Source organism: Solanum lycopersicum, chromosome 6 (genome assembly GCF_036512215.1).
Source record: "Solanum lycopersicum chromosome 6, SLM_r2.1".
In the NCBI taxonomy this organism is placed as follows: domain Eukaryota; kingdom Viridiplantae; phylum Streptophyta; class Magnoliopsida; order Solanales; family Solanaceae; genus Solanum; species Solanum lycopersicum.
In genome coordinates this window covers 50,067,335-50,094,178 of record NC_090805.1, presented here as the reverse complement: position 1 = coordinate 50,094,178, position 26,844 = coordinate 50,067,335, and the positions used below count along the sequence as shown (strand labels likewise).

Genomic DNA, 26,844 nt, shown 5'->3' with positions numbered 1-26,844 from the left:
ACAATTTAATTATTCTTATAGTAGATGATTTAATGATTCTTATAGTATATACTATCTAGTGTAATGCTACACTTATAAAAAAAAGTTAATCATGAAAATTAATAGAATAATGCATAAGTATTTTCTCAACCTATGCTCGAAATCTCAGAGACACACTTAGACTATACTAAGGTTTTATTATCCTCATGAACTTATTTTATTAATAATTTTTTACACTTTTCGGCATACGTAACACTATCTTGTGGGCCTAACGATGATTGACTTTTTTTTCCAAGCTGATACCACGTAGGCCGAAAAGGGATAGAAAATTACTTATAAAATAAATTCAGGGGATAATAGAACCTTTGTATAATATAAGTGCGTCTTTAGATTTCGGACATAAGTTGAGAAGATACTCGTGCATTTTCCCAAAATTAATCACTTAAGCTATTTGATTGAGTTATTCTTTATATATCTTTCCATGTCAATTAGATTTTATTTTTACTCAAAATAAATTATTACTATTTATTTTGTTAAGTCAAACCAATTTCATTAATGATATTTTGAGAATTTTAGTTTAATTATTGTATTTTATGTAATTATTTAATTGTAAAAATAGTTCTAACTCTATTCCATTGTAACTAAATTTGTAAAACAAAATAAATTTACCAAAAAAAAAAAGGACAGTAATTTAAATTATACTTTTCGCTAATAAGTGAGTACCGAATAAACTAATTACTCCATAAGTTATTAAAATAAATTAAATAAAATGAAAAATTATTAGTAAATGACACAATGCCGATTGACATACAAATGGGTCTGACATGTTTCATTGGCTTAGTAATAATTATAAATAACAATTGAAAAAGAGCTTACTTTGCATTTAGTGGAAAACAACTTAGTTTGCATGAACTTACTACACATGTTTTTGAAGAAGCTATAAACAACTTTGGAAAAGCAAGAATAGATTAAAATTGCCTCAAATTAAATGTCAATTTCAAATACCTAACATGTTATGGAGAGGAGGTTGCTTATTTTCCTTGTTATATATTCTGTCTCATTTTATATGTCACTTTTTTTATAAATAGTTGATCTATAATATTTGTCATTTCATAAGTTATTAGCCTTGAAAATATATATATTTGACCAACTTAGAAAAATTAAGCAAATGATTCATGTTCATTCGTTCAATTAATTCATAATCATTTCTTATTACAAGTGCAAAGTAAAAACATGACATATAAAATGGAACGGAGGGAGTAGTATACTAGATAATGAAGTCCGTGCTAGCACGAGCTCAATATATATTACTTCTCCGGTCTAATAATAGTTGTTCAATAATTTTTGTTTAATTTAAAAAATTAAGAGATAATTTATTCTTTGAGTCTATTTTACCGTTAATATTTAATACAATTTGTCATCTAACACATTTTTTAAAATATTAAATTTAATAAAATCAAAGAATGATTATTTCTTATTTTTTAAGGAATGTGTCAAGTCAATCGTCGACAATCAATTGTTGGACGAAGGAAGTATTTATATTGTCTAATTGTGAAAGTCAATTAATTTTTTTTTATGATTTTGTAAATATTCTAAGTTATTAATTATTATAATTTTTAAAATAAATTTTAAATAATATATATTATTTTTTATATCAATTTATATGATATCAAGAATTATAATAATTATTTAATTTTAATGTCTATATTTTATTTTTAATAGATAATTATTATAATTTATAATATTTTTTCTCCATCTATTCAATTATGTGACACCAATAGAATTTTTAAATTTAATCAAATTGCACAACAATAGTAATCCAAGTAGCATACAAGTAGGGCCCACATGTTTAATTGATATAATAATAATTAATAGTTGAGTTAACACTAACATCAAAAGTAAAGGAGGAGTTGTGAAGTGACTGTGTTTTATCCAAAAAGCTACACGTGTCTTACAAAGGATGAATGACAAAAGTAACCCCTGATTGAATATTTATTCCAAACAAGACATGTTAACGGAGAGGTGATAACTTATTCACATTTTTAATATAAAATGGATTGAGCTTTGGACTTCCATGTTGAAGGTTTCAAGTTTAAAATTTTTTCTCAGTGAAAATAAAAATTTATCTCTTTTGAATCAAGTTCATTACATCAGTCTTGTTTAGTATGGATTATCTCTATTATATGATTTACAAGTTATTGTATAAAAGTGAAAAATTTACTCTATATACATTTAAACGATAGTAACTACGAATTTTCCTTATCAAATATATATATTTGGATAGCTAGAATTTAAAAAATGAAAATGAATAATTTTTTTTCAACTATGGTTTGTAGAATATGACTTGGGAGGAGCATAACTTAGGTTGGATTTTCATCTAGTCGTGGTTGAGTGACTTTGTGATAAATTTAATATTTTCTCGATCCAATAATAGTTGTTTATTATATAAAAAATAGTTATTTAATAATATTTATATAATTTAAAAAATTAAAAAATAATTTATTTTTTGTATTTATTTTATCTTTGGTATTAAACACAATTTATTATCAAATATATTTTTAAAACATTAAATTTAATAAAGTCAAAAGATAATATAAAAATTAAAATGCTGATCCAATATTTAATGAATGTCTAATCGATGAATAAGATTATAACACATATAATAGCATTAATATTTCAAAAATATGATAAAAAATATCTACGTACGATAATTCAGAACTTATTTATCTTTTTTCCCTCTAATTTTTTTATTAAGAGATTGTTTGAAAAATTAAGCCGAAGTGGACCTAATAATTTTTTTTTTCTCATTTTCCTGCCATTTCCCCTGTCATTTTTTTACCACCTAAAGAAAAAAATAAAGAAAAGGAAAAACAAAAATTAAAAGTGAGGCTTCGAAGAGCTCCGCCGTCAAGGGTGAACAAACAATTTGCACTTTCATCTTCCTCCTCCGGCTGAGCATAAAAACCCATTCGAACAAAGAGATAGTAATATAGTTTTGGAAAAATTTAGCTGAAAAAATGGCTAATGCTCTCGTAAACAGAGCAGCTACATTGAATCAGGCTACAAATTTCTTCAGGGCATCTTTCAGTTTCCTCAGAAATCTGAGCACTGCAACACCAATTAAGGATCCTTCAATCGAGTCGTCTGCTGATGGACCTAAGAAGCCCAAACGGAAGAAGAAGAAGAATTTATTTGAGGTGGCTCAGTTTCTACCCAATTGGGGTCTCGGTTATCACATGGCCAAGACTCATTGGGCCAATGTCTCCTATGAAATCACAAAAATCAATCTTTATAAGGTATTTCCCCTTTTCTAGGGATGTAATAGGTACAGTATGGATTGACATTCATTTGGGGTTTATTTTCTAGGGTTTAAGGGTTTATATACATTTCTTTTCATTTTGTGGATCGTTTTTTCTTTCTTTGCAGGATGGTAGACATGGTAAGGCTTGGGGACTCGCTTATAGAGATGGTGAGTGTTTCTTTCTTTTCCTTTTCTAGTGTAAATGATTCTATTCTTTGAGCATTTGGTGGATGCAGTAAAGGTTAGAAAATAGGAGTTAGCTCCTGTACATTGGCTTGATTTCTAAATAAAATTCAAGGAGCTGAGAGAATCCTAAATTGGCTTAGATTATTTACATTAGACAGCTTATATCGGATAAGTAAGGTTCATCAAACTCGTAGATTCCAAACTTTGTGAAGGGGTGTGGAAATCCTATCAAAGTATTTGGTTCCACTCTCTTTAAATGATCCAAATAATGCATCAAGAAACCATGTGAGACATCTGTCTGATCGATTTCTCAACTCTCCGGTGTTCCAAATTAGCATAAGCATATTCAGGACTACAGGGATTAGGCATCACCTAGTAAACTCCAAAAAGAGACCGGAACTTTTTCCATACATTTTTTGTCACAAACATGGGAAGGCGATTTCAACTTCGGCCTGATTCCTAGTATGCCAAAACAATCTCCTCTTGTTATGAGATTATCTTATGCCGGACCTGCTTGCTGGAGTTCTAACCAGCTAAACCAAGCAAGCTTTACAGGGATCTTAGTCTTCCTATATGAATCGCCGTGGCCTGTCATAATTTTTCTGTTGCTCTTGATTTGTCTTTCAAAGCATTCTTTCATTGTGAACTTCCCCTTTTACTATTCTCCCCAGCACAATTTATTTCTCTTGCATATGAATTGTTGCTTTCTGGAGTTTGATCAATAACTCCAAGCAGGTTCCAATAACGGCAATGCCTCATAGAAGAATATTCCATGAGTTTCCATCTCTCTGCATAAACTGGTGATTTTTTGATTTTTTGTTTGTTCTATGATGATTAAAACTGATGAATTTGCCAAACATGTATATTGTCAAGATTTTTTTTTTGTGATAATGGTATAATTATCAACATGTGTAGCTGTGCCTTAACCAGCCAAATAGAAAAAGGTGCTTTACCTCAATTGGATGTGATGTTACCGAAACTGAATCTTATTCTTAACTTACTGTGCATTATAGGTTAGATTTTTGCGCTCTGAACTTTACTCCTGATTGGTCATAATGCTATGTGGTGCAAGTAACAAAGTTTGTAGCTCATACTCGTGACAATTGGGCTTTTGTTCAAGTTTCCGGCCAAATTTTAATACCTTGGATCAAGTTTATCTAAAAAGTTATTGTCTTTTAGACTGTACTCTTGGGTGTTTCCTAGAGGTCAATGAAGTGAATGAAAAACATGGGAGACGAGGGTCAAATCCTAGCAGAGACAAAATATACTAGGCAAACTTTCTGGTGCCTATGCTGGGAGAAGTAACAGTTACCTAGTGGAATAGTTGAGGCGCTCAAGCTTGTCTGAACACCACTTTGTAAACCAATATAAAGCTTTGCAAACTACATATACACCAACTAATTGGGATTACAACTTTCTAATGTAGGGGTAAGTTAGAGTTCTATTTTTCTTTAAGAAAGACAAATTATTTTGTATTTAAATGAAATTGAATGAAGTTGAGTAGAATGGATATAGATGACTAATATAGCCGACCCCAACAGATTTGGGATTTGAGGTGTATTTTTTTATGAGGATCTGCAAACTTCAACACAAACATCCATATTTTTTCTGTGGTTTTAGTTACCACATTTCTCTCTGTTTGTGTAAGCTGGTAATAAGTACACATAAGTTAGATAAGTTTACTCTAGATGTTAGTATGTTTCTGTTTGAAAATGCTTCTGCCAATAAAAGTCTCTCACAAAGAGGATCATCTTGGCTCGTTATATTTTTGCTATGTGATTGGAAATGGCTACTGCTATTTACCAGCACACTTGGAATTCTTTCTTGTTATGCATGGATAAGTTGTAGCATCATAGTAGTCATCATTTTTAAGCCTTTTTATATCCCAGAACTGGATTTGTTTATTCTTTTTCCTTTATCTTCGAATCTAGTAGTTAGTGGTGTTCTATTGGATTACTAACTAGTGATTTTAAAGAGTGAGTGGACATTCAGCTTATATGGCGCACAACAGTTCTTGTGCAGGATTTTAAAAGGAGTACAGGAATCATTTTTAAAGATTTTAAAAGGAGTACAGGAATCATTTTTACATGTATTGACATCTGCAGGATTTCCTTCAAAATGGTGCATTTGCATCCATCTGTAGCAGTAAAAAATGGAACAAAGAATTAAGAGGGTGCTAGTCCTAAGGGAGGTTATTTAAATTCCACCCTGTGACCGATGAGTATTTTATCTAACAACGACACTTCGTAGTGACCATTTTCCTTTAGCTCTCATCAAGTGTTTTCAGATCTTTGTATGAACTTAAAAAACCATTCCTCTTAACTTGCCATTTTCAATGTTTGTCTCCTGCAAGTTACTAAACCGCTCTCCGTGTTCAGGTTTACCAATTGCTGACGCTCCCAAGAAAATAAGTGGTGTACATAAGAGGTGCTGGAAATACATTGCAAATTTGAAGAAACCAGAGGGAAGTCTTGATCAAGTAAAGGAAGCCGAAGAAAGTACCCCTAATCCAGATGTTCAAGCTGCTTGAAGCTGTTTCCTTAACTGTTTTAGCAATGGAAACTTCAATATCATTACAGATTTGTTTTGTTTTGTTTGTGGTGCCATAATGCCAATGAAGTAGCATTCAATGAAAGCTTCAGGCTGTTGTCTTTTACCATGAAGTTATAGCAACTGGTGCCTTGAGAAAGAACTGATGGAAATCTGTGGACACATTTTCAGATCTTTTAAAGTTTTTAATGATAGACATTTTTTTTTTATTATAAGAGATTTGCTCTAGGTCACCAAGTCATTTTGATGATTCCTTTTAAATTTTAATATCTAACTCTATTTTTGTACTATGCATAATATATCATGGCAAGTCTTCTCACTTTCACAATCATATTGTTCTTTCTAATAATTCATTAAGCAATTTAACTTAACATCCATAACTCCAAACGCAACAGCAGCGTTTATCCCATAAAAGTTTAGTTTTTTTTTTTTTTTAATAAAAGGATAAATATATTCTCGAATTATTGCATAAATGTTATGCATATATCCTCGGTCATACTTTTGGCCTTTGGGACATTGATGCATACCCTTTGCATTAACGGACATACACGTGTCATAATCTTATCCTTAGATCCGACACTTATTAAATATCAGATCGATGGATAAGATTGCGCCACGTTTCCTATTTAGTCTTCCGTCAGAGTGAAGAGCATATGTGCTCTAGTTTTTGAACGGTAGAGACACAATATCCAAAAATATGACGAACGATATCTGCATACGTTTACAATAATTTGAGGTTTATCATTTTTTTATTATAAAGAAGGGAAGATGGTTTAGTTCAAAAAATCATAAGGTCTCAGGTTAAATGTCCTATTAGGACAAAAAAAAATACTAGGTGTCAATTTGTCCTAGCTTTGGTAGACAACTACTTGATATGCACTGGCGGATTTAGAATTTTCGTTCAGGAGGTTCGAAAAATAAAAATATAAATGTGTAAATAAATTTAAATGAGCCGTTTGAATTTTTTGGGTTTAAAACCACACTTTTGACGCGTTTATAAAATAAAAAATGCTTGAAAACAGATTTGGGGCATGCAACTTAATATTCAGGGTCTTACCATTGAGTCATATATTTTTATTTGTTATTGAGGAGGTTCAAAATATGTGCATCTACAAAAATACAGAAAGTTTACCTTATATGTATCGTATATTTAACGTGAGTCCGCCCCTGTTGATACGTGTTGTTGGTGGGTCTTCCGTGTTTATGTTGCCCTCCAAATCTTTTTCCATCCGATATTTCTTATCTTATATTGAAGCCCCATTAAATCTCAATTCAAAATCTGGCTACATTGAAAACCTCTAATTAAAAAAAATACTTACTATTCCATCACGTCTTAGCGATTTCTTCTATTTAAGTTTTACGAATAATTAATAAAAATAAGCAAGTAAGAATTGAGTTTGATAAAAAAGAAGATAAAAAGAAAGAAATGAAAGAGCACCAACTCCCAACATTAGTCAAAAAAAGTCGTTTTCTTTGTGACCCCATTTCTCTCACGCTTCAAATCATGAAATTTTCATGAACCCCTTTAAGTATTTTTCCTCTTTTCTTCAATCTGTGAGCTCAAATACTGTTTTTTGCCTACTGGGTTTCTGCTAAAATGTCAACTTTTGACACTGTTAACACTGACATAGAGGCAAATGGCAGTAGCAACAGTAATGCTAATCTTGCCCGTCAGCGACGCCGTCAACGACGCCGGAGGCGACGGCGACGGATGCCATCCATGGCAGGGAGCAGCGAGACAACTACTGATGGGAGCTTTCGCTTCTCTGATTCCGACTCAGACCAGTCTTGGCACTCTCCTTTAGGCTCTGTGGCAGGTGGGTCTTACCGTTACGAAGAATGTGGGTTTTCTATGAGGTCTGAGGGCAATAGGGTCCATTCTGAGCACAGCAAAAGAGGGTCTTGTCCCTTGCCGGATGAAGAGATTGATTTGGAGAGTGGTGAATTGGAGTTGAAAGTGCATAAAGATGAGAAAACTTGTAGGATTTGTCATTTGAGTTTGTTGAAATGTGGTGGCATTGGTGATGATGACCAACTCCTAGAGGCCTCTGGTGGAATGGCCATTGAATTGGGATGTTCTTGCAAAGGTGATTTGGCAGCTGCTCATAAACATTGTGCTGAAACTTGGTTCAAAATCAAGGGAAACACGTAAGACTAGGACTCTTCTAGCTCCTATTTTCGTGATTCTTTAATCAAACAGAAGTTGATGGTATGAAGTGCAATTCTTTATGTGTTTCTCATTATTATGTGTTTATGAAGATGAGAAATTTGTGGTTACTTTTGTGTTGCTGATAAACCTCTCTTCCACTTTACAGCTCTTTCCCCAGTTTGTTCTTTCGTTCAGGGTGTTTTTATCTATGGGTCCATTGTACATGAACATGAATTTTTAGTATCATCTGAGGTTTGTTTAAGGTTAGTTAAGAAGTGAAGTGGTATAATGGTTTGGTTGTTATGTGGTTAACTCCTATCATTTCATCGTTACAACCAAGATTCCATCTTTGTTTGAGTTTTTTGAGGTACTTAACTGATAGATGGACTCAAGTTTCTAACTTTTATTAAGTTTAGAAGTACAGTGGTATAGTGGTTTGGTTGTTATGTGGTTTAACTCCTATCATTTCAATGGTACAACCAAGATTCCATCTTGTTTTAGTTTTTTGAGGTACCTCGAGCTGATAGATGTGCTCAAAGTTTCCAACTTTATTAATTTTGCCTCCGACAACATTATTTATGGCTTTCTAGCAGGCTAAATTTTTTCTTCTCCTTGGATACGGTGTACTTAACGTTTTGGTTCTTCAGAAAACTAAATATTCATTGGCATTGGTATTATCTACTATGTCACTGATCCTAATTTAGTATCTTTGCACTACCAGCACATCTAAATCTAGATTTTGTTCTTTTTGCCGTGGTTGATAAATGACATGAAAAACTGGATATAAGGTATATGTGACCTAGAAAAGTGTTGTCCTTCACTAAATGGCCTGGTTTAGATTACCGATTTCCCAATATCATTTTTCACTTTGGATACAAAAACTACATTTTTCAAATACTCACAATTTCATGGTCAAATCCCCCTGAAACAGCATGTCTTTAAAAGAAAAGTTGAATTGAACTATTAGTTTTGTCATTTCCTCTGATGCATCATGCACAAATATTGGGACATGCATATTACTTCCCTCTCCACATCAAAGGGATGTGATGCATTTTTATCATGTTTGAATCAGTAGTCACATTGTTCGCACACTACTCTTTTTCCTTTTGTTAATATACTTTGCTGTCCTTATTCTTGTGCTTTTTATTGTAAAGTTATATTCACTAGAAAAGAAGTTTCTACTAGGAGCAATTATTGAATTATGTAAGGAAGCATGGAAGAAATCGTCATACATTTCCTTCAAAGATACAGAATATCTTTTAAGAGGCATTGAGGCCATCTGCATGTTCCTTTCACATAAAATGTTTCACCTGTGATGGGACCTGAAACTTCTGTTTATCAACATATTTCATCGCCTTCCGCATTGCACTCTAAACTTTTGCTATGGCAACAGAAAATTACTTCTATGACTTTTCTGTGATGTGTTGCTTATTGTTCAACAAGACTTTGTTAAAGCCAAGGTTGTTAGTTATTTTTTTTCTTTTGAGGGGCGGGACAACATAAAACTTTCCAAGAATTAGGGGGTTAGAATGGTGTACATTTTCTCCTGGTTTATTAATGAACAAGCATGATATTGTCTTGTGTAGCTAAGGTACATGTCTATATAGATTAGAGGAAGAAAAATCTATTGTTGATTGTTATGCAGTGGCTTGCTGGTCAGGAAGGGAAGGCACATTAAGTACCTTTTCTGTTATGTCATTTCTTTTCGGAGATTTTAGCTTAATTTTCAGTGTCTTAATCGTCTATAAGCCGACATGACAATATGGAACCGTCTACAATTCCAGACCAAACTGTATGCAGTCCTCCCTATGTGACTCCACTTATCCTTGCTTGCATGTCTATGATCCAGGATTTGTGAAATCTGTGGTGCAGTAGCGGTGAACATTATTGGAGGACAGGCAAGTGAACCCAGCAATGCTACAATAGCCGCTGTGGGAGTATCAAGTGCACCTGTAGTCCTTTCTGAAACTCGAAGATTCTGGCATGGACGCCGCATCATGAATTTCCTGTTAGCATGCATGATTTTTGCCTTTGTCATTTCATGGCTTTTTCACTTCAAAATATTCCCCTGAATTTCGTTTAAGATCATCCTGGCTGGACTTGTTTTAAGTGACATCATTAACGACTCAACCATGGGCGAAATATGATGTAGAGGTATATTTGGGCTGAGGAATTTTAATGCAAGATAGCATGTTGATTCAGGTCATGTACTTCTCAAGAGTGTTCCTCTGGGATGCTTATTTGAGAAAATGACTTGTAACTGGGAATGCAAGAGACGAAGACGATCAATGTCTTATTTGTTCATCAAACATCATGTGGAAGTAAGTCTACCCCACCAGTAGCGAATTATCCTACATATATCCATGTTAATATCTCCGAAATATCCATATCAAGCAGTGGTGATGGTGCAGTGTATTCTGTTGTATTTCATTATTGCACTTTTTGTACAAATATTTTCACGTAAGTGTGTTCCAGTCAACAAAACCCTTGCTCCTGATATATTTAGCCTGTGTCTCCTTGTAAGTTCTCTGCATCTCAGAAAACTGCCAACCATTTTGAGGATGGTTGTTTTATATTTGATCAGACTGTAAAATGACTGTATTTTAGACAAGTTTGTAATATCTGAACTTCTAATCCTTTGTATGCTATCATGGATTTGGAAACCTTTGAACACCATCAAGAGCTTAAGGATCCTTTAGAGATCCATCGAAGAAGATCTGAATTGGATGAGGTTGTTTCTTTTTGACTCTTAACAATCCGGTAATTGTTAGTTTTAATTAAACCCAAGCATACTGTCTTCATTTTTGAGGTGGATTATATTGTTCTCTCTGAGAGATTGAAGATGAAAATCCAACCATACTTCTTGTTGATTAGCATGTCGAGTGTAAGAGTATGTTCTTACTAGATAGACTGAGTTTGATGTTCTTTGTATTGAATTATCTCGTGTTGAGAGTCACAGTAGCTATAACATCCATTGCAAGATTATGAAAAAAACAATAAAAGAAATAGAGAGTGATGAATAGAAAGAGATAGAAACTAGACTACAACACGATTCAGAGAAAGAAATCTGTAGCAACTAAACCAAGTGACATTTGTTAGAAGTGTTGAAATCTGAGTTTGCAAACTTAGCTTTTGAGTGCAATGGATGTCTAAATTGTTTCACAAGTATCAAGTGCTGAAACTAAATTGACAATAGCTAATACAGGCTTATAAACTAGTTTGATCAGCTTATATAGTTTCATTAAATCATTTCTCAAATCAGAACTTTTTTCATATATGAACTTTCCAACAGCCTGATGAACTGTGCTTCTAACATGCTGGGAAAAAAGCATTAGAACATGGCAAGAGTCTTTGATACATCACTTCTCCCCCCTGCAACTGAAGTTATTATAAACCAAGAAAAAATACTTGATTTTCGAATTCCACCTCATGCAAAGGTTTCGAAAATGAATACTATGAACTTGCATTTGTGACTTTGTCTAACAATTTGGTCCCAGTTCTCCATCTACATCTCCAGAAATGCCAATTGAACTTACACAATAACTTACAAAAGTGGGAGATACACCAGTTCTCCCAGAAGGCAGAAGGAGGATAAAAATTATTCACCTGCCCTCTAACGGATGTTAGGAAGAAACCTTCTGTGCCACAATTAGTTGATATTGGTGAATCATGTATGGGAGGTGGTATATACAACGTCTTTATACGTAGAACTATACTCAATAGCCTATACACATTTATTGCCTCATTCTTCTGAAGTCCAAGGACGAACCATCTCTGAGAGTTTCCCGAGCATCTGAGTCCATCCCCAGAGTGAATAGTGCAGCTGCCTGAAGATAGAAAGCAGTGGGCCAATTGGAAAATTGTACTTGTGCCTGCATTGCGTCTGCAAGAGCTTCTTGTGGCTTTTCACTCATTAGGTAACATAAGGAGCGCCTTGCAAGCACCGTTGGGGACTTAACATTTCCACCCTCAAGAAACTGCAGTGCAAACAAACAAGCTGTTTGAGTGGTACTCAATTTTTTATTGGCTAGTAGATTACACGACTAACATGGCGCGTTTTATGGATTGAGATAGGACATTATAGCACGTCTGATACAATTTCTTTTGGTAGACTAAATCTTGTTTCACTTCCAATTATGGAAAAACCATATTCTTTTTCTCTTAGAACTAGTGCAGTCATTTTAATAAAGCAACAATACTAACTAATTGTACCAGGTGCAAAATAATGTGCAGTTTCCAAATTGATTGCTTACCTGTGTGTAACATTTGATTGCAGTTGTAAAATCTTTATCTCGAAATGCAGAATCGCCAGATTTCCTAGTATTCAGGGTCTCTTGTAATTGATTTGCCCACATCTGAAACGAAAGCTGTAAAAGCAAAAGAGTTTCTCATAAGTTTTGTCCCTCAAAACCCAATGGAAGCTGTTGTTACAAAAATAGTCATGAATGGTTTACTGCTAATTCTGCTATTGCATTCTAATTGATATCTGCATTTTTCTATAATTGACATCCATGTTGCTTTTGACAACCAGTGAATACTGAATCTGTATGTGCAATTCTGAAGCCATTCATTGCATAAGATAGACCTCTTCAACAACTAAGTAAAATTGGTGTTGCATCAATTATAAAGTGAGTAGATTCTTTATTATTTGGGCCATGAAGTGCAGTAAGTTTTCTAGATGTGTCCAGGCAAATATCCTAAATTATGAAATTAGAATAAAATGTTGAAAACACGTATATTAGCTATCTAAAGTAATATGTGAAATTGCCAGTGCAAAGATCAGCCAGAAGCAGATGAAAATGGAATGCTGAAGTTCAGAATAATTATATCTGAACAGGAACTTTCAATAAGCAATTATACAGGAAGAAAAGGTCTGCAATTCTTAGTTTCATTACAGCAATTTTAACATGAACAAAAGTTTAACCAGGGAAAATCCCGTCTTAGCTGTTCTAGTTAAGGGATTCTGAGCGTACTAACCTCATTAGCGATCCCCTCGTCCTCCTTGTATCCAGCCTTTTCTAATATCTCATGTATGGCAGTTAAATCGCATGTCGAACAAGCCTCACCAAGAGGTGATAAAGATGCTTGGGCAGGTGAGGTGGTTTCATGAGCAATATTCATCAGAACGTTTGATGGGACCTGCAAGGTATATCGAGTCAAATAACATGTCGAATTTACTAAAATACCTTCTATCTTCATTCAAAAACGCAAAGGAAGAAGTAACATGCATCAATTCTAAAACAGAAGGAATAATACATCTTTTTCTTTCTGAAGAGGTGTTATGGAGGTCAGAAGAGATTTCACATTTGGCCTGTCATGAGGTTCATACTGCAAACAATGTGAAGCAAGTTGAACTAACTCAGTCCCATCGTCATTTGAAAAGTGTCCTTCCAAGCATGAGTCAATAAGTATCAGATAATTTTTTCCACGTATAAGGTCAAGTGCCTGCATAAGAATACAAATGAATATGAATCAGAAATGGTTCAGTGGGAACTATTTAAGATGGAGAGAATGAGTAAATAAATAGGGATATTCATAAACATGTTGAAGTTCAAAGATTCTTTAGTAACTAAGACCACACCTTGCTTTAGAAGTCTTACTACGCATATACCAGAAGAAAATATACAGATTTTAGTACTTTTTGCACTTCATTTTCATTTTTATTGAGTTTAAATGGAAATGAATAGTGAAAGTTGATATAGTCCATCCCGTCTTGTTTGGGATTGAGGCGTAGTTGTTATATAGAGATCTTATATGAACCCCCTAAATCACTTACATGGCTAGGAGGAATATGCTTTCCGCTAAGAAGATCAAGCAACAGGGCACCAAAACTGTAAACCACACTCTCAGGGGTCACCTTACCTGCCATTACAACACAAAAAAACATTCAATCAAATAACTGATTGGAAAAAGTGGATTATCTTCAATTGCTTTGATAAACACATGTTGAGTTTGGTCACTTAATAGTCTTAGAAGAATCAGACTTGTTCACTATTAAACTTCTTCATGTTATAGTATTAGACAACGATGAATGATGATGTTAAATCAAGAAAATTCTAGAACTCTTTGAGCCAGAAACGGACAATCATTCTCAAAACAATGTTTATATAAGAACCAATATGTATAAACAGAAACAAGAGAAGAAAGATTTCTATCATATTAGGTGAACCAATTAGATTTCAATCTTCTTTACTAACACCTCATTCTGTTAGCTGTTTGTCAATGATCAGCATTTAAGTTGTTCCGCAATTCTAGTGATGACTGTCAAACATTTTGGTATATTGCCTTTGAATTCGAACGAACCTAGAATTTAGCAGGTGACAGCTAAAAACTTGATAGCAGCTGATGTACCTGTCTTCAAATATTCTGGTGGGGTGAATGCCAAGTTTGTACTATAACTCTTCCCATCCCTACTGTTCTTCATTAAACCAAAACACGATAGCCTTGGTTCACAATCCTGTCATGTGTTAACTCATAGTAAGAACAAGGATGTACAGATAGCTTGAACATTTATCGGAGCACAAATACATGCAGGGTAAGGTTTAAAAGAAAACTTACTTGATCGAACAAAACTCTGTAAGAATTTAAGTCATGATATAGTTCTCGCCCTTTACTACTGCAATAGTCTAATGCTTGTGTTAGATACAAAGCAACTCTCAACCTCATCGACCATTCCAATGGTCGTTTATCCCCTAAATCAATTGAACCAACATAAACTACGGTTAGACAAATTTACTGAAAGAAAATCTTGTTACATCATGATAACCCCATCACATAAGACAGTAAAAGGGTTGGGTTAGATAAAGACCAGTTTACATAGAGATTGCTTAAGTTGGCAATTCAAACACATAAACACGAAGGATATTCGATTGCTTTCTCTCTATCTTATCGATCTCAAAATCCGGAAAAAAAGAGAGAAGAAAATGATATGAACTTACAATGGAATAAATGCTTGGATAATGTTTCATGATGCATAAATTCAGCCACTAGCAGCCTGTGATCCCCTTCACAGCAACACCCTAGCAAATTAGCCAGCCGCTTACTCCTTAGCTGCCCCACTGTTTTCGCTTCATCCTTAACAATGAACACAGTTTCCAAATAAATACACAAAATGTTGTTGTTTGTCGAAAATATAATATAATTAAAAGTACGTTCCTCTAACACTTCAAACTTTTTAGATGAGATGAATCACATCGACTAAAACAAGAAAGACAAATTACTTGGAAAAGAAAATCATCAGCATTTCCATTAGACAAAAGGAATCTAGAACAATATATTAAATGGAGAATCTACATCTGTTCACCCCTATATAGATGAGCTTACCTATAACTCATTGATGGCTGTAATCCACTACTTCTATCTAACTAACTATCAAAATTGTTACAAGTTTGTAATAACAGCTAACTCCTACTTAGCTATCATTAATCAGCCAAGTCACATCTCCTCTTTCATTTGTCACGCAGCTCAACATGCTATCAGAGTAGGCAAGAGGTTTTGAGTTCATATCTCTTAGCATTTTCATTAAGACTCATAAGTTGCCATCGAACTTATAGCTTGTCTTAGTTAACAGGTTCACAATCAAGTTTTTGTGCATATTTAATGGATTTTCTAATACAAATACAAGTTCTAAACAAACAAAAACTAGTCGAGAGCTAATGCTGTTGCTCCCTCCGGGGAAGTGTTGAAGAAATAATCATAATACTGCGACGAATGCTAATTGAACCTCAATAAAACAAGACATGAGAAATGAGTACTAACAAGAAATTGACGAGAATCAGGCCATGCTGACGACTGGAAGCGCTTAATAGCTATCCAACGGCCATTGCCATTAAGCCGACCTTTAAACACAACATTAGGGGCTTTCTCTCCATGTTCAGAGACAATATTATTAGCAGAGAAATTTGAGGTAGCAGCTTTCAACTCCTCCAAACCATATTCTTTAAAAGCTGACAAATTCAACTGTTCATTCTCCGCCCATTTTTCTGAACAAGATTAGTCATTTGCATACATCAAAATTGATTCTTCAAACTCCCAATCAATCGAGAAAACGAAAACTCTTACCTATATCTGAAGAATATAAAGCATGAGACTTGATATTTGAAGGCCATAAACAGAAACATAAATTGGAACAACGACCACCCATCATACAAATTCACCCAAAAAAAAAGATACAAACTTTAAGGAGAGACATCACAAATATGGTGACTACTTTTCTCCCCTTTAAAGTTAACAACAATGGGGAAAATGTCAAATTTTTAATGGTGAGTTTCAAATTTCAATATTCAAATTTGTTGTCAAAATGACCAAAAATGAAAATGTTAATAATGGGGTTTATTTCTGCGTTGCTGCTGTGAATGATAAAGAAAAAGGGAACAAAGAAAATGGAGTCTCTGTTTCTTTCGTTTGGAACAGAGGAGGAACATAGAAGAAAGAAAAAAAAAGACCATTTTTGACCCTAGCTATATCCTCTATTCTTTCGGAAGAATTAACGTTGTCGATCGTATCCCAATGTGTAGTAATCATATTTGCATTGACTAAACAATTTGACTCTAACTTTGGTTTTTGACTATTTTAAATTTAGTTTTTTATTTGTCAAACTTATTTTTCAAAAGTAAAAAATTAAAATTTGATCAATTTTTAAATCAATTCAAACACCTTTTAAATATATCAAAAAAATTATGAAGAAAAGTAAGTAAATATAATTTTTCTTTTATAAATACAAGAGAAGATATAATCCTTTTCAGTTAAAAATAGTCTCAAATTAGTTATCAAGTTATAAAACTAATTAAAGATATCTCATCATGCTTTTGTTTGGATAGATTGAATTATTTTCCGTCATTATAAAATATCACACATTCATAATTTAAATGATAAATCTATTAAAAGAGTAAGATACATAGTAAAGCTAATATGAAAAAGTACGATAAAAGATAAATATTATTATTATAATATAATAAATAAAGATAAAACAAAAAAAAATACCACACCAATTCAACCGTTACACGAGTCTTTTCATCATTACCTAACAGAATTAATCACACCAAATTAACCGTTACACCGTTCTTTTCATGGTACATCTTAGAAATGAGTTCTTTTGTTGCATAAATTAATTAATACATATGGAGGGTACCATTTTTGGGACATGTTGATTCACTAGAGAAAAAACATAAACATTTATACCCTCCAACACAGACTGCATCAATGAAATAAGGTCCATGTTTATTCTGGCAATCATCCATACAAAATGGTTTTAGTTTATTACAACTAGGAATCTCTACAGCTACCTCACACACCGTATACTCTGCATTTGTTGAGATAACTTGAGTAATTATCAACATTCCTAAAAGAAAGAAAAAGAAAACATTTTAATATATATAGAGAAAAATATATATATTGTATATGAATTTGAAAAAAAAAACAAATAACAATAGCGAATATACATACCGCAAATACAAGCAATGAAAAAAATGGAATAGCGAAAAAATGCACCAAAATGTTCCATTGAATGAAGAGTTTATTTAGTGAATTATAAAATAGTGATGTCTCTCTGTCTTTTTATACAAGAGAAGTAATTATTATTTTTGACTAATATATTTACTTGCCAAATAAATATAAAAAACAAGGGAAAAAAGGATACAATTATTAATTATTAACTAGACCAGTATATTGTTACGATTTTATCTTGAATTTTTTTCTTATTTAAAGTTTATGTTTTTTCCTTAAAAGAAAAGTTAAAATATAATCATAAATGCTTAAACTTTTTCTTAAAGAGCAATATAATTTTCTTTCATATTTGCTTTATTTTTTTTCTTTGAGGAAAAAGTTTGGAGATCATAGAATAACACAATAAAGTTTACAAGTTAGCCGTTTAAAGAGTTATGTTTATGAGAAATTTTTTCTCCCGACAGATTTACTATTTTCTTTTTATAAGTGTTAATTAAAAGTACATAATTTAAATGAATCTCAATCATAAATTATTATATTGTGGTATAAATCTATAAGATCATTGAACATGACATAAATCTATAATGTCATTGAACATTACTTGACCTAATTATACTTGAACGGACGTTTATCCCTTCATTTTTTCTTCTCTCTCTTTTTCCTTTTTGGTGTCTCTTTTTTTTTTAAAAAAAACAAATGCTATTGAGTTTTTTTTTTTAAAAAAAAAACAAATTAGTTTCATCATTTTTTTCTTCCTACAAATCAAGATTGAGTAGTTAAACTATGGGATAATGCACAAGTACCCCTCAACCTATGCCCAAATTCTCACAGACACACTTATACTATACTAAGGTCCTATTACCCTTGAACTTATTTTATTAATAATTTTCTACCCCTTTTCGACTTACGTGACACTATCTTGTGAGCTCAACACTGGTTGACTTTTTCTTTCAAATTCGTGCCACGTAGGCCTAAAAGGGATAGAAAATTACTTATAAAATAAGTTCGGGGGTAATAGGACCTTAGTATAGTATAAGTGTGTCTTTGGAATTTCGAGCATAGGTTTTGGGGGTACTTGTGCATTTTCCCTTGAACTATGAAAAACTAAATTTGAGAGTAAGAATTGGTGAAGGTGGTGATTTAAATGTCAGATTTTGACCTGATAATATTTGAGTATTTAGATTTTAATTATTTGACGATATTTATTTTCATAACTAAATTAATTGATAGCAATTTAACAAATAATTGATAGTGCTGCAGCAAAATCTGCTCCACAATGAATTTGGTGATTGTTGCAGCATGAAGAGAATAGGAAAGAACAGAGATGAGATGAAGAAGAAAGAGAAAAAGAAAGAACAGAGTTGAGATAAAAGAAGAAAGAGAAAAAAGAAAAAAGAAATATAAAGAAATTAGATAAAAATAAAATTTATTTTTAACACGTGACTATTAGTTCGTGACATACAAATATTTTTATATAGTGGTATCGAGTGACAAAATGAGGTATACATAATATTTTGAAATTGTCTAATGAGGTAATTATACAACTGCAAAATTAAGGAATCTTTTTAAAAATTCTAGACAACTTCGACGATGATTTTTATGTATTTTCTCTAATATAAATGTCAAAGTAAAGAGTATAATACCAGGTTAGGCTAAATTAATGTGAGGTCTATTTATGATTTATATAGAGTTAAATTGCAGCTAAGATCTTTATTATTGTTGATGCAACAAGTCTTTTTTTTCCTGCAATATTTTAACTGATTGTAATTTTCTTAAAAAAAGACAAAACTATCTAACAGGTACATCATTTGAATAATGTAAGTGTTCAATAGAAACATGACTTAAATAAGGTGTCAGAATGAAAGATGAGGATAAGTTAAAAGGAGACCGCTCATGACTTTAGCCTTTTATTAAATTTACATACATATTTAAACCCATGACATGTGAATTTATCAAAATAGAGGACTGATATTCTACAAGCTTAGCTATAGTTTTAATAAAAAGAACTATAGAGCCTTAGTTTGATGTTCGGTAGAAATTTCAGACTTTTCCTATTGGGGAAAGTGATACAAATTTAGCAGAAAACTCCACCTGGGCTCCCTCTGGATTCACTTCAAAAGATTTCTTGATTTCTACCATTTAGAACTGCTATACAAATGGAGAATGCCTGCAGAAGCTTTAGCGACGAACTGAATTCAACTGAAAAGATCCCATCCTTGAACCGGGACAAGCTGAAGACTGGCGTGTTGTCCTGCTCTCCCCCCTGCTAAAAACAAGAACAAAAAGATCATTATGGTGTATTAGACTTCGGATATAATTTGTAAGAATGGAGTTATATATTTTGTAGTTATGTAGATCATACCTGAAATAAAAGTTCAAATCTTTCAGCATTACGTTCGGGTTTGAGACAACTGGATATCGTTCTATGATTGACAAGTAATCTTATTTGGCAACCCAAATCCCATCCACCACAATCACATGATCCACCTGATTTCCATCTCTCAATCAGTGAAGAAGGCTCCCCTTTACTAGGTAGGCTATGTGCACCACCAGGAAGTATAGCTGTCATGCTAAGATCTTCAAAAGGATTTGTTACGCCTGAGGCTGAAATATTATTGCAGCCACGATCCTGATGGATACTTCCATTAGGACAAGTAGTGCTTCTATTGGGTGATTTGACGACAATAGCTGCGAGCTCGTCATTTGGCTGATGTCTTGCATCTGTGGCAAACAAAACAAACTCCCTAGTCTTAAACTGTGTGTCAAGTCTCTGTCTGTTTGATTCGGAGAATGGAACATCAAAAACCTTCATCTTGCCAACGACGTTAGGCATTATTCCACCAGCAGTGTTTTTTCCGGCTTGATTTAACCAACTTCCACTCTTTCTCTTTGTCTCATGAATGGTGAAGAAAGTGTAAATCCAGCAACTATTTTCCTTCAATGTCGAACTAAATTTCTTCACTGTGGCTGCTAAAATGTTAACTTCATTGTCAACTGCAAATGTGAACAGAGGAAGACCATTCTTCACAGCTACTTGGAGGAGAGCTTGCAATGTTGATGGTGCATGCGTACCTTTAGAATGTGGATCATCGATATCAATAGATCTACAACCCTTCAAATCCAGTTTAACTTTTAATGATCGTTTTGTAGGAGATTCAGCGCGTTTCGTGGATGATCCAGTCACATTATCACAGTTGCCTGTCTTTGGCTTCAGCAGTGGGTCTAGCAACCTCCTCAAGGGACTCGTCCTGGCTCGGCTAGTGGTGTCTGATTTATTGCAGCCTGTTTCAAGCGAGGACGAATCTTGAGCTTTATCTGAACCAGATTGGCCTGCAGGATGTTTGACCCCTTGTGATACAGTCATCATATCTTTTATACCAGAAATCTGGCCAATCCTTCCTATTGCCATGCTAAGACGACGAGTTGGAGAGGGAATTCTGACTTTTGTAGTTTCTGAAGAATTAGCGGTAATTGAATTCTTTAGCATAGCAGTTGACCTCTTCTCTTGTTTGTAATTGACTCTGGGTGGGCTTGGAGCCTTTTTTTCAGAATATGCTGAACGCTGAATTGTCTGAGATGAAGAGCTAGTATCATTTGCATCTATTGAACTCGCTTGTCCCATTCTCGACTCACCAGCTACATGAGGGAGGGGGCATGAACTAGGGATATCAGGAGAGAGCTGCCCATGGTAGAATGCAGAAATGAATCCACAAGAAAAGCTCTGTCTACTCGGTTTCACCGCTTCCTGGTTTCTCGCTACTGATTCAGGTGGGAAGTAAGTAGAGCAACTTTTGGTTTCTTGGTCAGGTTCTGGTACTTGAAGTTCATCTGATTTATGTTTCTCTATGAAATCAAAATCATCAACCCTATGACATGATTCTACTAACTCATTCTCTCCTTTTGGAGAACATTCTCTATCTTGGATCTTCATATTCCCCTCGGAACCATATGTTCTCTTGTGTGTCTCTCCATCAAGTGATCTCCTAACACGTGAAGCCCTCCGTGGGTGTTGATCTTTGCTGAGTTCTAGAAGATTTATTTGTTGATTCTCGTGAAGAAATTTAGCTGCTCCAGGTTTTACGTTCTTCAAGTGTCCACAACTTCCTGATTTGACTTCAGGATGAGTGCCTTTAGGTGGTGATGCATAATATGATTGTGATGTAGGGCGATGAATCTTTCGATGGGCAGGGGAGCAGCTTCGGGCTCTACTAGAATTGGATGAAGATCCCTCCATTGAGGAAATTGAGAAAGTATTGCTGCTTGATGGTGAACACACACTACTTCTACAAGGTAAATTTACATGATCATGTCGCCATTTTTCAAGAAAACGCCAATCTAGGACGCCAACACTGAAAGCTTTGTCCTGTAGATTTTCCCCCTTTTCCAGATAACTAGGCAACCTTGACATGTATTTAACAAGCTCTTCATTCTCGATTCTCTTTCTTTCACCATTCTGCTTAGGCTGTCTTTCCATTTGCCACACCGTACATGAATTTCCGAATCCCTGGCAGAGGTAAAAAAGCAAACACGAGATTGTTCACATGTATCGCCACTTTTGATGCAAGTTGCAATAGATTATAGTGTAATCATAAACATAAAGTAAAAAAAGGCAGAACTAATTACACATGATGAGTTTTAAAGATGCAGTGTTCCCCTTCACGGAATCGTTTCAGTAACAAGAATTACATAATTAGATGTCAGTAGCTATGAATTAGGTGTTATACAATGAACATAGGATTCATGGTTGCTCTCATAGTCTCATTACAAAGATAAAAAAGCTGAAAGAGATAAGCATAAAAGTTATTTTATGAACTACAACAACTCAAAAAGTTTGTTGTTTGTATCTCTCAACATGGGTTGTCTCTTATATCTGCAGACAAGGAAATATTAGATTCCTTGCTTGCATCATTTTGTGCCATATTCATTTTCTAAGTAACGGTGGTAGCCGCATCAGCTTGTACACACCTCAACTATTTCGAGAGGTACCTTTTACCTACCACCAACACAACTACCAGATAACTCTGACCACCCAAGAGACAAGAATTAGGCAGCTACATAATCACTCGGCCACACCCTTGGTGCCTTCAGCTCCCTTATTCTCACTTGGCTAATTATGAATACATGACCCTGACAACCAAGCAGAATCAGAAAGCTCAACACACTATTCCTTAAAAACAGGACTTGATTTACTTTATACCTTTAACTTCTACTCCACCTATTTCCCTTAAAAAGTTATGTCACACTTTTGAAAAGTGAAATTCTTTATTTTAGTGCTATCAAATCGGCTTGATTCAATAATGAATGTGCTTCATTAGTCCTATTCCTTACTTTTTCCTTGATGAATGTGTTTCAACAAATATTTTTTAATTAATAGTTTAATTAATCTATAGATTACAATTGTAGTTTCCTATTAAAAAAAGATCCCAATCCATACACACAATAAGCTTAATTCGAATTATCGTTAAAAGACATAAACATAACCAACCCCACATCGTCCAACACTCCATTTTTCTAGCATAAAAATTTATCAATTTTTAAGTTGATTCTGAGAAAGTAAAATTATGAAAATTATAGAACACACTGTCGGTAGAGTTTGCTTTGCCAAAATTAAAAATTAACATACAAGGAACAGTTGGGCAAAAATGGCAGCCACCGACATCCTGCAGGGTCCAGGAAAGAGCCACACCACCCAAGGAGTGTCACGTAGACAACTAACCCCTAGCTTCTACAGCTCGAACCCGTGACCCTTTAAGTCACACATAAATAATTTTTTACTGTTACTCAATGGGGTTCTTCTTACGAATTCTTAAAACTACTGAAATCACAAATTGTATAACATTTCATCATGCATGATGCATCTATGAGAAATTACAGAAATTAAAAGTGAACAGTAGAATTAACAAAGTGAAAGGGACAGGAAACCAAACAGTCATATCCAACAGAGAAAAGCAATTAAAGAAGAGATCAAGGCACATACCTAACTCAACAACCGCTCGAAAACTCGGAGCAGAATCAAACAAGTCATAGAAAAAAAAAAAGAAGCAGCAGTAAATCCGTTCTGTGGATCGATGGCGGTGAAACCGATAATTACAAGTAACAGAGAATTAGCTGAGAGATGACAAAATCATGTTATATTTAAGCACCAAATTGATGAAGCAGACAGAGAAATAAAGTGAAAAAGAGAGCTGCACTTTTTTTTGTTATGGTGAGGAAGGAAGAAGAAGAGGTGGGTCACGGGCGGGTAGGGGCGCTCTTTCGACGACTACACATAGTTAATGACTGACTTGCTCATTTATTGGGATACCTTCTTCTTTTTATTTTTTATTTAAATATTTTCTACATTCACAATTCATTCACTCAATTGATCTCTTTGCTTATTTATTTAACATCTTTGCAATATTCGTGTGTTTTACTCTATCCGTTTACAAAAATAATAATCTAGCCTAACTTAATAAAAGAATCTCTAAAAAATAAATAAAAATTATAGTTATTTAAATAGCACTAGCATGTCCAGTTGAAATTAAATTATTACTAAAAAGGAAAAAGAATTGTTTTTATGTGATATATTTTTAAACAAAAGAGAGTATTTTAATATTTTTATTTTATTTTAAAATAAAATAATTAATATTATTATTTTGAATTTTACTTTTTTTTACTTGATCAAGAATCATTAATAATATCGAGTTGATTCTCTAAATGGGTTATTCAAGTTTTGAAATCGTCTTCAAATATCACATTTGTTACCCGGGATAAAATTATTACTTTAAGACCTAGGCGATATTAGATAATATAATACATGAATTAAAATTCATTTTATTTAATCCATGGATTGCTTATCCATCATATGTTGTATTATCTTATCCCTTGAAAATAGAGGAATAACTAATACAAGGTTTGCTAAAACTTGTATAAGATTCCTAAATGATTAAACTAACCCTTTATTCTTTTTTAAAAAATTTTTTGTAGTTTAATTTTCTTTTTATTTATACTAGAGTGGTTATAAATGTTCTTTTTTAATTCTCCAAATTCTTAATTTAATGATGTTACTAATATTTTTTTCTCCATTTTTTCTTGATTCTTTTTATATTCATGATAATTTGTCAATTACCCACTTGAACTATTTATTTTAAAAATAAAAATAAAAATAAGCTTTAGGTATTAACAATTTAAGTAGTCTTAAATCTATGCTAAGTTTAAGATATATACTTGACCCACAAAAAAATCTTCTTAGAGGTACATGATACCTTAAAATTAATAACAATTATATATATATTTGATTTAACTAATTAAATAGAATAAATAATTCTTTAAAAAAATTATCCGGTCCGGTGGTTATCTACCTTGACTCAATTATATGAAATTAACACTCATAGTAACACAAGGGTGTAATAGGAAAGAATTTTTTTGTATAATGATAAATTAAACACAAAATTAAGTAGAAAATAATGAACCAAACACTTGACAAAAAATAATCCCTACACGATTAATCTCTGCATTACTAATTCATGCATTACTAATCCTTGCACTATCAATGTTTGTACCAAACAAACCCCTAAAAATCTAAGAACGAGTAAGGTGTGCTTAAGCTAAAACATAACTTATTTTAGAATAATGAGAATATTATAGTAGTTAACTTTTTGAAATTGAGTTGAATTTAATACTTTTTTCTGATTATGATATTATAACTAATTTATCCTAGTTCACTATTCATGTTAGGTATGTGTCTTGCTCCAATATTATATTATTGATTCTTGATATTCTATATTAGATTTTTTGTTCAAAGTAATAAGTTTGCATATCCTTAGAAGCTGATATAATCTTGCTTAATCCTCATATCATTAGAAGACTAATTTTTGAAATTAAGGGAAAAACATTTCTTCAATTAAGTATGAAATTTCTAACTAAAAGTAAAACGATCGTATTTATTTCTCCACGCTCTTTCGTGGTGCTTTTATTTGGATAATAGTTGGCAGATGCAAATATGTTAGTGAAATCAAGGGAATTAATTGTTTTCAGTTTGGATTATTATACGCATATTTATCTGGAAATAATCTAAATAAAAATATTATTTCAAAATCTATTTCTTAGTCCTCGCCGAATATTGGGAACAGAAACTGTAACCCCACTCCTCTTCATAAAGGCCAAAATGCCAACTCCACTTAGCTATGAAAATGAATAAGCAAAATAGGAGTTTTGACGTAAAAGTGGGAATTAATAGAGAATTAAACAATGGTAAACTGCTCTTTAAGCAAAAGTTGATGTTCTGATTAAGTTGTTTGAGTGAAGTAAAAAGTAACACAACATTTTGCTTTTATTGTCAGAATTGTCCTACACTATCTAATTAAAGCTATGGTCTTTAAGCATAAGATTGATATTCGAAGAATGTCTCCGAAAGAACTTTTTAAAATAATTGAGCTCTAATAAAAAAGAATAATCCAAAAAAAAGATAAAAATTAAGATTAATCAGCTAAATGATGATTGGAATGATTCTGCCTCAATATATTTGAATAGGAGTCAATCTCGGCGATAATCGTCTTATTTTGGATCAATTAATACTAAATACTAACTTAACTTCAAAAACTAGTTAAAAGCAGAAAAATTGCCCCGAAAAACATATGATATAATGATCGCCAATGACACTAACTCCACTAATGTCGAACTCAACATTTATTATATGCAGTAGTAAATTATCTAATCACTATTAAATCAGAAAAATAGCATAGTATATACTTTATGCTAAAAGCAAACTTGCAATACTATCACGTGGCCTTCAAAATGGAACAGTTCAATCTTGATGCTGCAATTATCTTGTTTCTTACAATCTTTGATCTTATGATTATAATAAATCTAAAGTTTTAAAAAGGCTCATCATTCAGAATATTGAAGATATCTGCACCTGGTCAACGACTATATGATTGAGAATATAATGATATTAATTATTGAAAAGCAGAAGAGTAAAAAGGCATTGCACAATGAATTGTTGCGTGACTTGATTTCACTGAATCTCACAAGATCTGCTTGTTAAACTACCACTCAATTTTCACACTTCACGACCTACGATTTTGCCTCATTACGTCCAACAATACTTGTCCACAAGTAATTTTTAAAAAATAAAAATTTACTCATTACTGCGTACAACAATATTCGTCCGCTGCTAATTTTTTTAAAATGAAAATTTATGGTTAGATAGAGAGATGAATGCATAATGACTGCCATTTTGATATTAATAAAATGT

At 33.0% G+C, this 26,844-nt stretch overlaps 4 protein-coding genes across 8 annotated transcripts; 2 read left to right on the top strand and 2 right to left on the bottom strand.

Annotated features, from left to right (window-relative positions):
* Positions 1-2,756: 2,756 nt before the first annotated feature.
* On the top strand, positions 2,757-6,231 carry LOC101263326 (uncharacterized). Its single transcript, XM_004241140.5, has 3 exons — positions 2,757-3,275; positions 3,406-3,448; positions 5,845-6,231. The coding sequence occupies exons 1-3, from the start codon at positions 2,997-2,999 to the stop codon at positions 5,994-5,996; spliced, it is 474 nt and encodes a 157-aa protein (XP_004241188.1). The 5' UTR covers positions 2,757-2,996; the 3' UTR covers positions 5,997-6,231.
* Positions 6,232-7,447: 1,216 nt separating this feature from the next.
* On the top strand, positions 7,448-10,828 carry LOC101263618 (uncharacterized). Its single transcript, XM_004241141.5, has 2 exons — positions 7,448-8,164; positions 10,015-10,828. The coding sequence occupies exons 1-2, from the start codon at positions 7,614-7,616 to the stop codon at positions 10,235-10,237; spliced, it is 774 nt and encodes a 257-aa protein (XP_004241189.1). The 5' UTR covers positions 7,448-7,613; the 3' UTR covers positions 10,238-10,828.
* A 552-nt stretch (positions 10,829-11,380) lies between these two features.
* On the bottom strand, positions 11,381-16,561 carry LOC101248887 (serine/threonine-protein kinase BSK5-like). The gene is made up of 10 exons (XM_004242020.5): positions 16,227-16,561; positions 15,924-16,147; positions 15,104-15,239; positions 14,724-14,857; positions 14,517-14,622; positions 13,942-14,027; positions 13,422-13,610; positions 13,143-13,304; positions 12,419-12,532; positions 11,381-12,142 (listed from the first exon to the last, which is right to left on the bottom strand). The coding sequence occupies exons 1-10, from the start codon at positions 16,309-16,311 to the stop codon at positions 11,900-11,902; spliced, it is 1,479 nt and encodes a 492-aa protein (XP_004242068.2). The 5' UTR covers positions 16,312-16,561; the 3' UTR covers positions 11,381-11,899.
* A 523-nt stretch (positions 16,562-17,084) lies between these two features.
* LOC101263914 (uncharacterized) lies at positions 17,085-23,964 on the bottom strand. 5 transcript variants are annotated; one of them, XM_019214493.3, is made up of 4 exons: positions 23,587-23,960; positions 19,972-22,113; positions 19,701-19,875; positions 17,085-17,505 (listed from the first exon to the last, which is right to left on the bottom strand). In XM_019214493.3, the coding sequence occupies exons 2-3, from the start codon at positions 22,081-22,083 to the stop codon at positions 19,723-19,725; spliced, it is 2,265 nt and encodes a 754-aa protein (XP_019070038.1). In that variant the 5' UTR covers positions 22,084-22,113; positions 23,587-23,960; the 3' UTR covers positions 17,085-17,505; positions 19,701-19,722. The 5 variants fall into 5 exon arrangements, with proteins under 5 accessions (XP_019070038.1, XP_069154949.1, XP_004241191.1 ...); XM_069298848.1 differs by having other exon boundaries at positions 19,701-19,872; XM_004241143.5 differs by lacking the exon at positions 17,085-17,505 and having other exon boundaries at positions 19,482-19,872; positions 23,587-23,964.
* Between the last annotated feature and the right edge of the window lie 2,880 nt (positions 23,965-26,844).

What these genes read in the sequence shown, in the direction of transcription:
- LOC101263326 (XM_004241140.5), top strand. Translation starts at nt 2,997, where the DNA reads ATGGCTAATGCTCTCGTAAACAGAGCAGCTACATTGAATCAGGCTACA. An exon ending in CAAAAATCAATCTTTATAAG is followed by an intron (nt 3,276 to 3,405) that starts GTATTTCCCCTT and finishes CTTTCTTTGCAG; the next exon opens with GATGGTAGACATGGTAAGGC. An exon ending in GGGACTCGCTTATAGAGATG is followed by an intron (nt 3,449 to 5,844) that starts GTGAGTGTTTCT and finishes CTCCGTGTTCAG; the next exon opens with GTTTACCAATTGCTGACGCT.
- LOC101263618 (XM_004241141.5), top strand. Translation starts at nt 7,614, where the DNA reads ATGTCAACTTTTGACACTGTTAACACTGACATAGAGGCAAATGGCAGT. An exon ending in TTCAAAATCAAGGGAAACAC is followed by an intron (nt 8,165 to 10,014) that starts GTAAGACTAGGA and finishes TCTATGATCCAG; the next exon opens with GATTTGTGAAATCTGTGGTG.
- LOC101263914 (XM_019214493.3), bottom strand. Translation starts at nt 22,083, where the DNA reads ATGGAAAGACAGCCTAAGCAGAATGGTGAAAGAAAGAGAATCGAGAAT. An exon ending in GATTTGAACTTTTATTTCAG is followed by an intron (nt 19,876 to 19,971) that starts GTATGATCTACA and finishes TCTTGTTTTTAG; the next exon opens with CAGGGGGGAGAGCAGGACAA.
- LOC101248887 (XM_004242020.5), bottom strand. Translation starts at nt 16,311, where the DNA reads ATGATGGGTGGTCGTTGTTCCAATTTATGTTTCTGTTTATGGCCTTCA. An exon ending in TTTATATTCTTCAGATATAG is followed by an intron (nt 16,148 to 16,226) that starts GTAAGAGTTTTC and finishes AATCTTGTTCAG; the next exon opens with AAAAATGGGCGGAGAATGAA. An exon ending in ACGAGGGGATCGCTAATGAG is followed by an intron (nt 12,533 to 13,142) that starts GTTAGTACGCTC and finishes TTGCTTTTACAG; the next exon opens with CTTTCGTTTCAGATGTGGGC.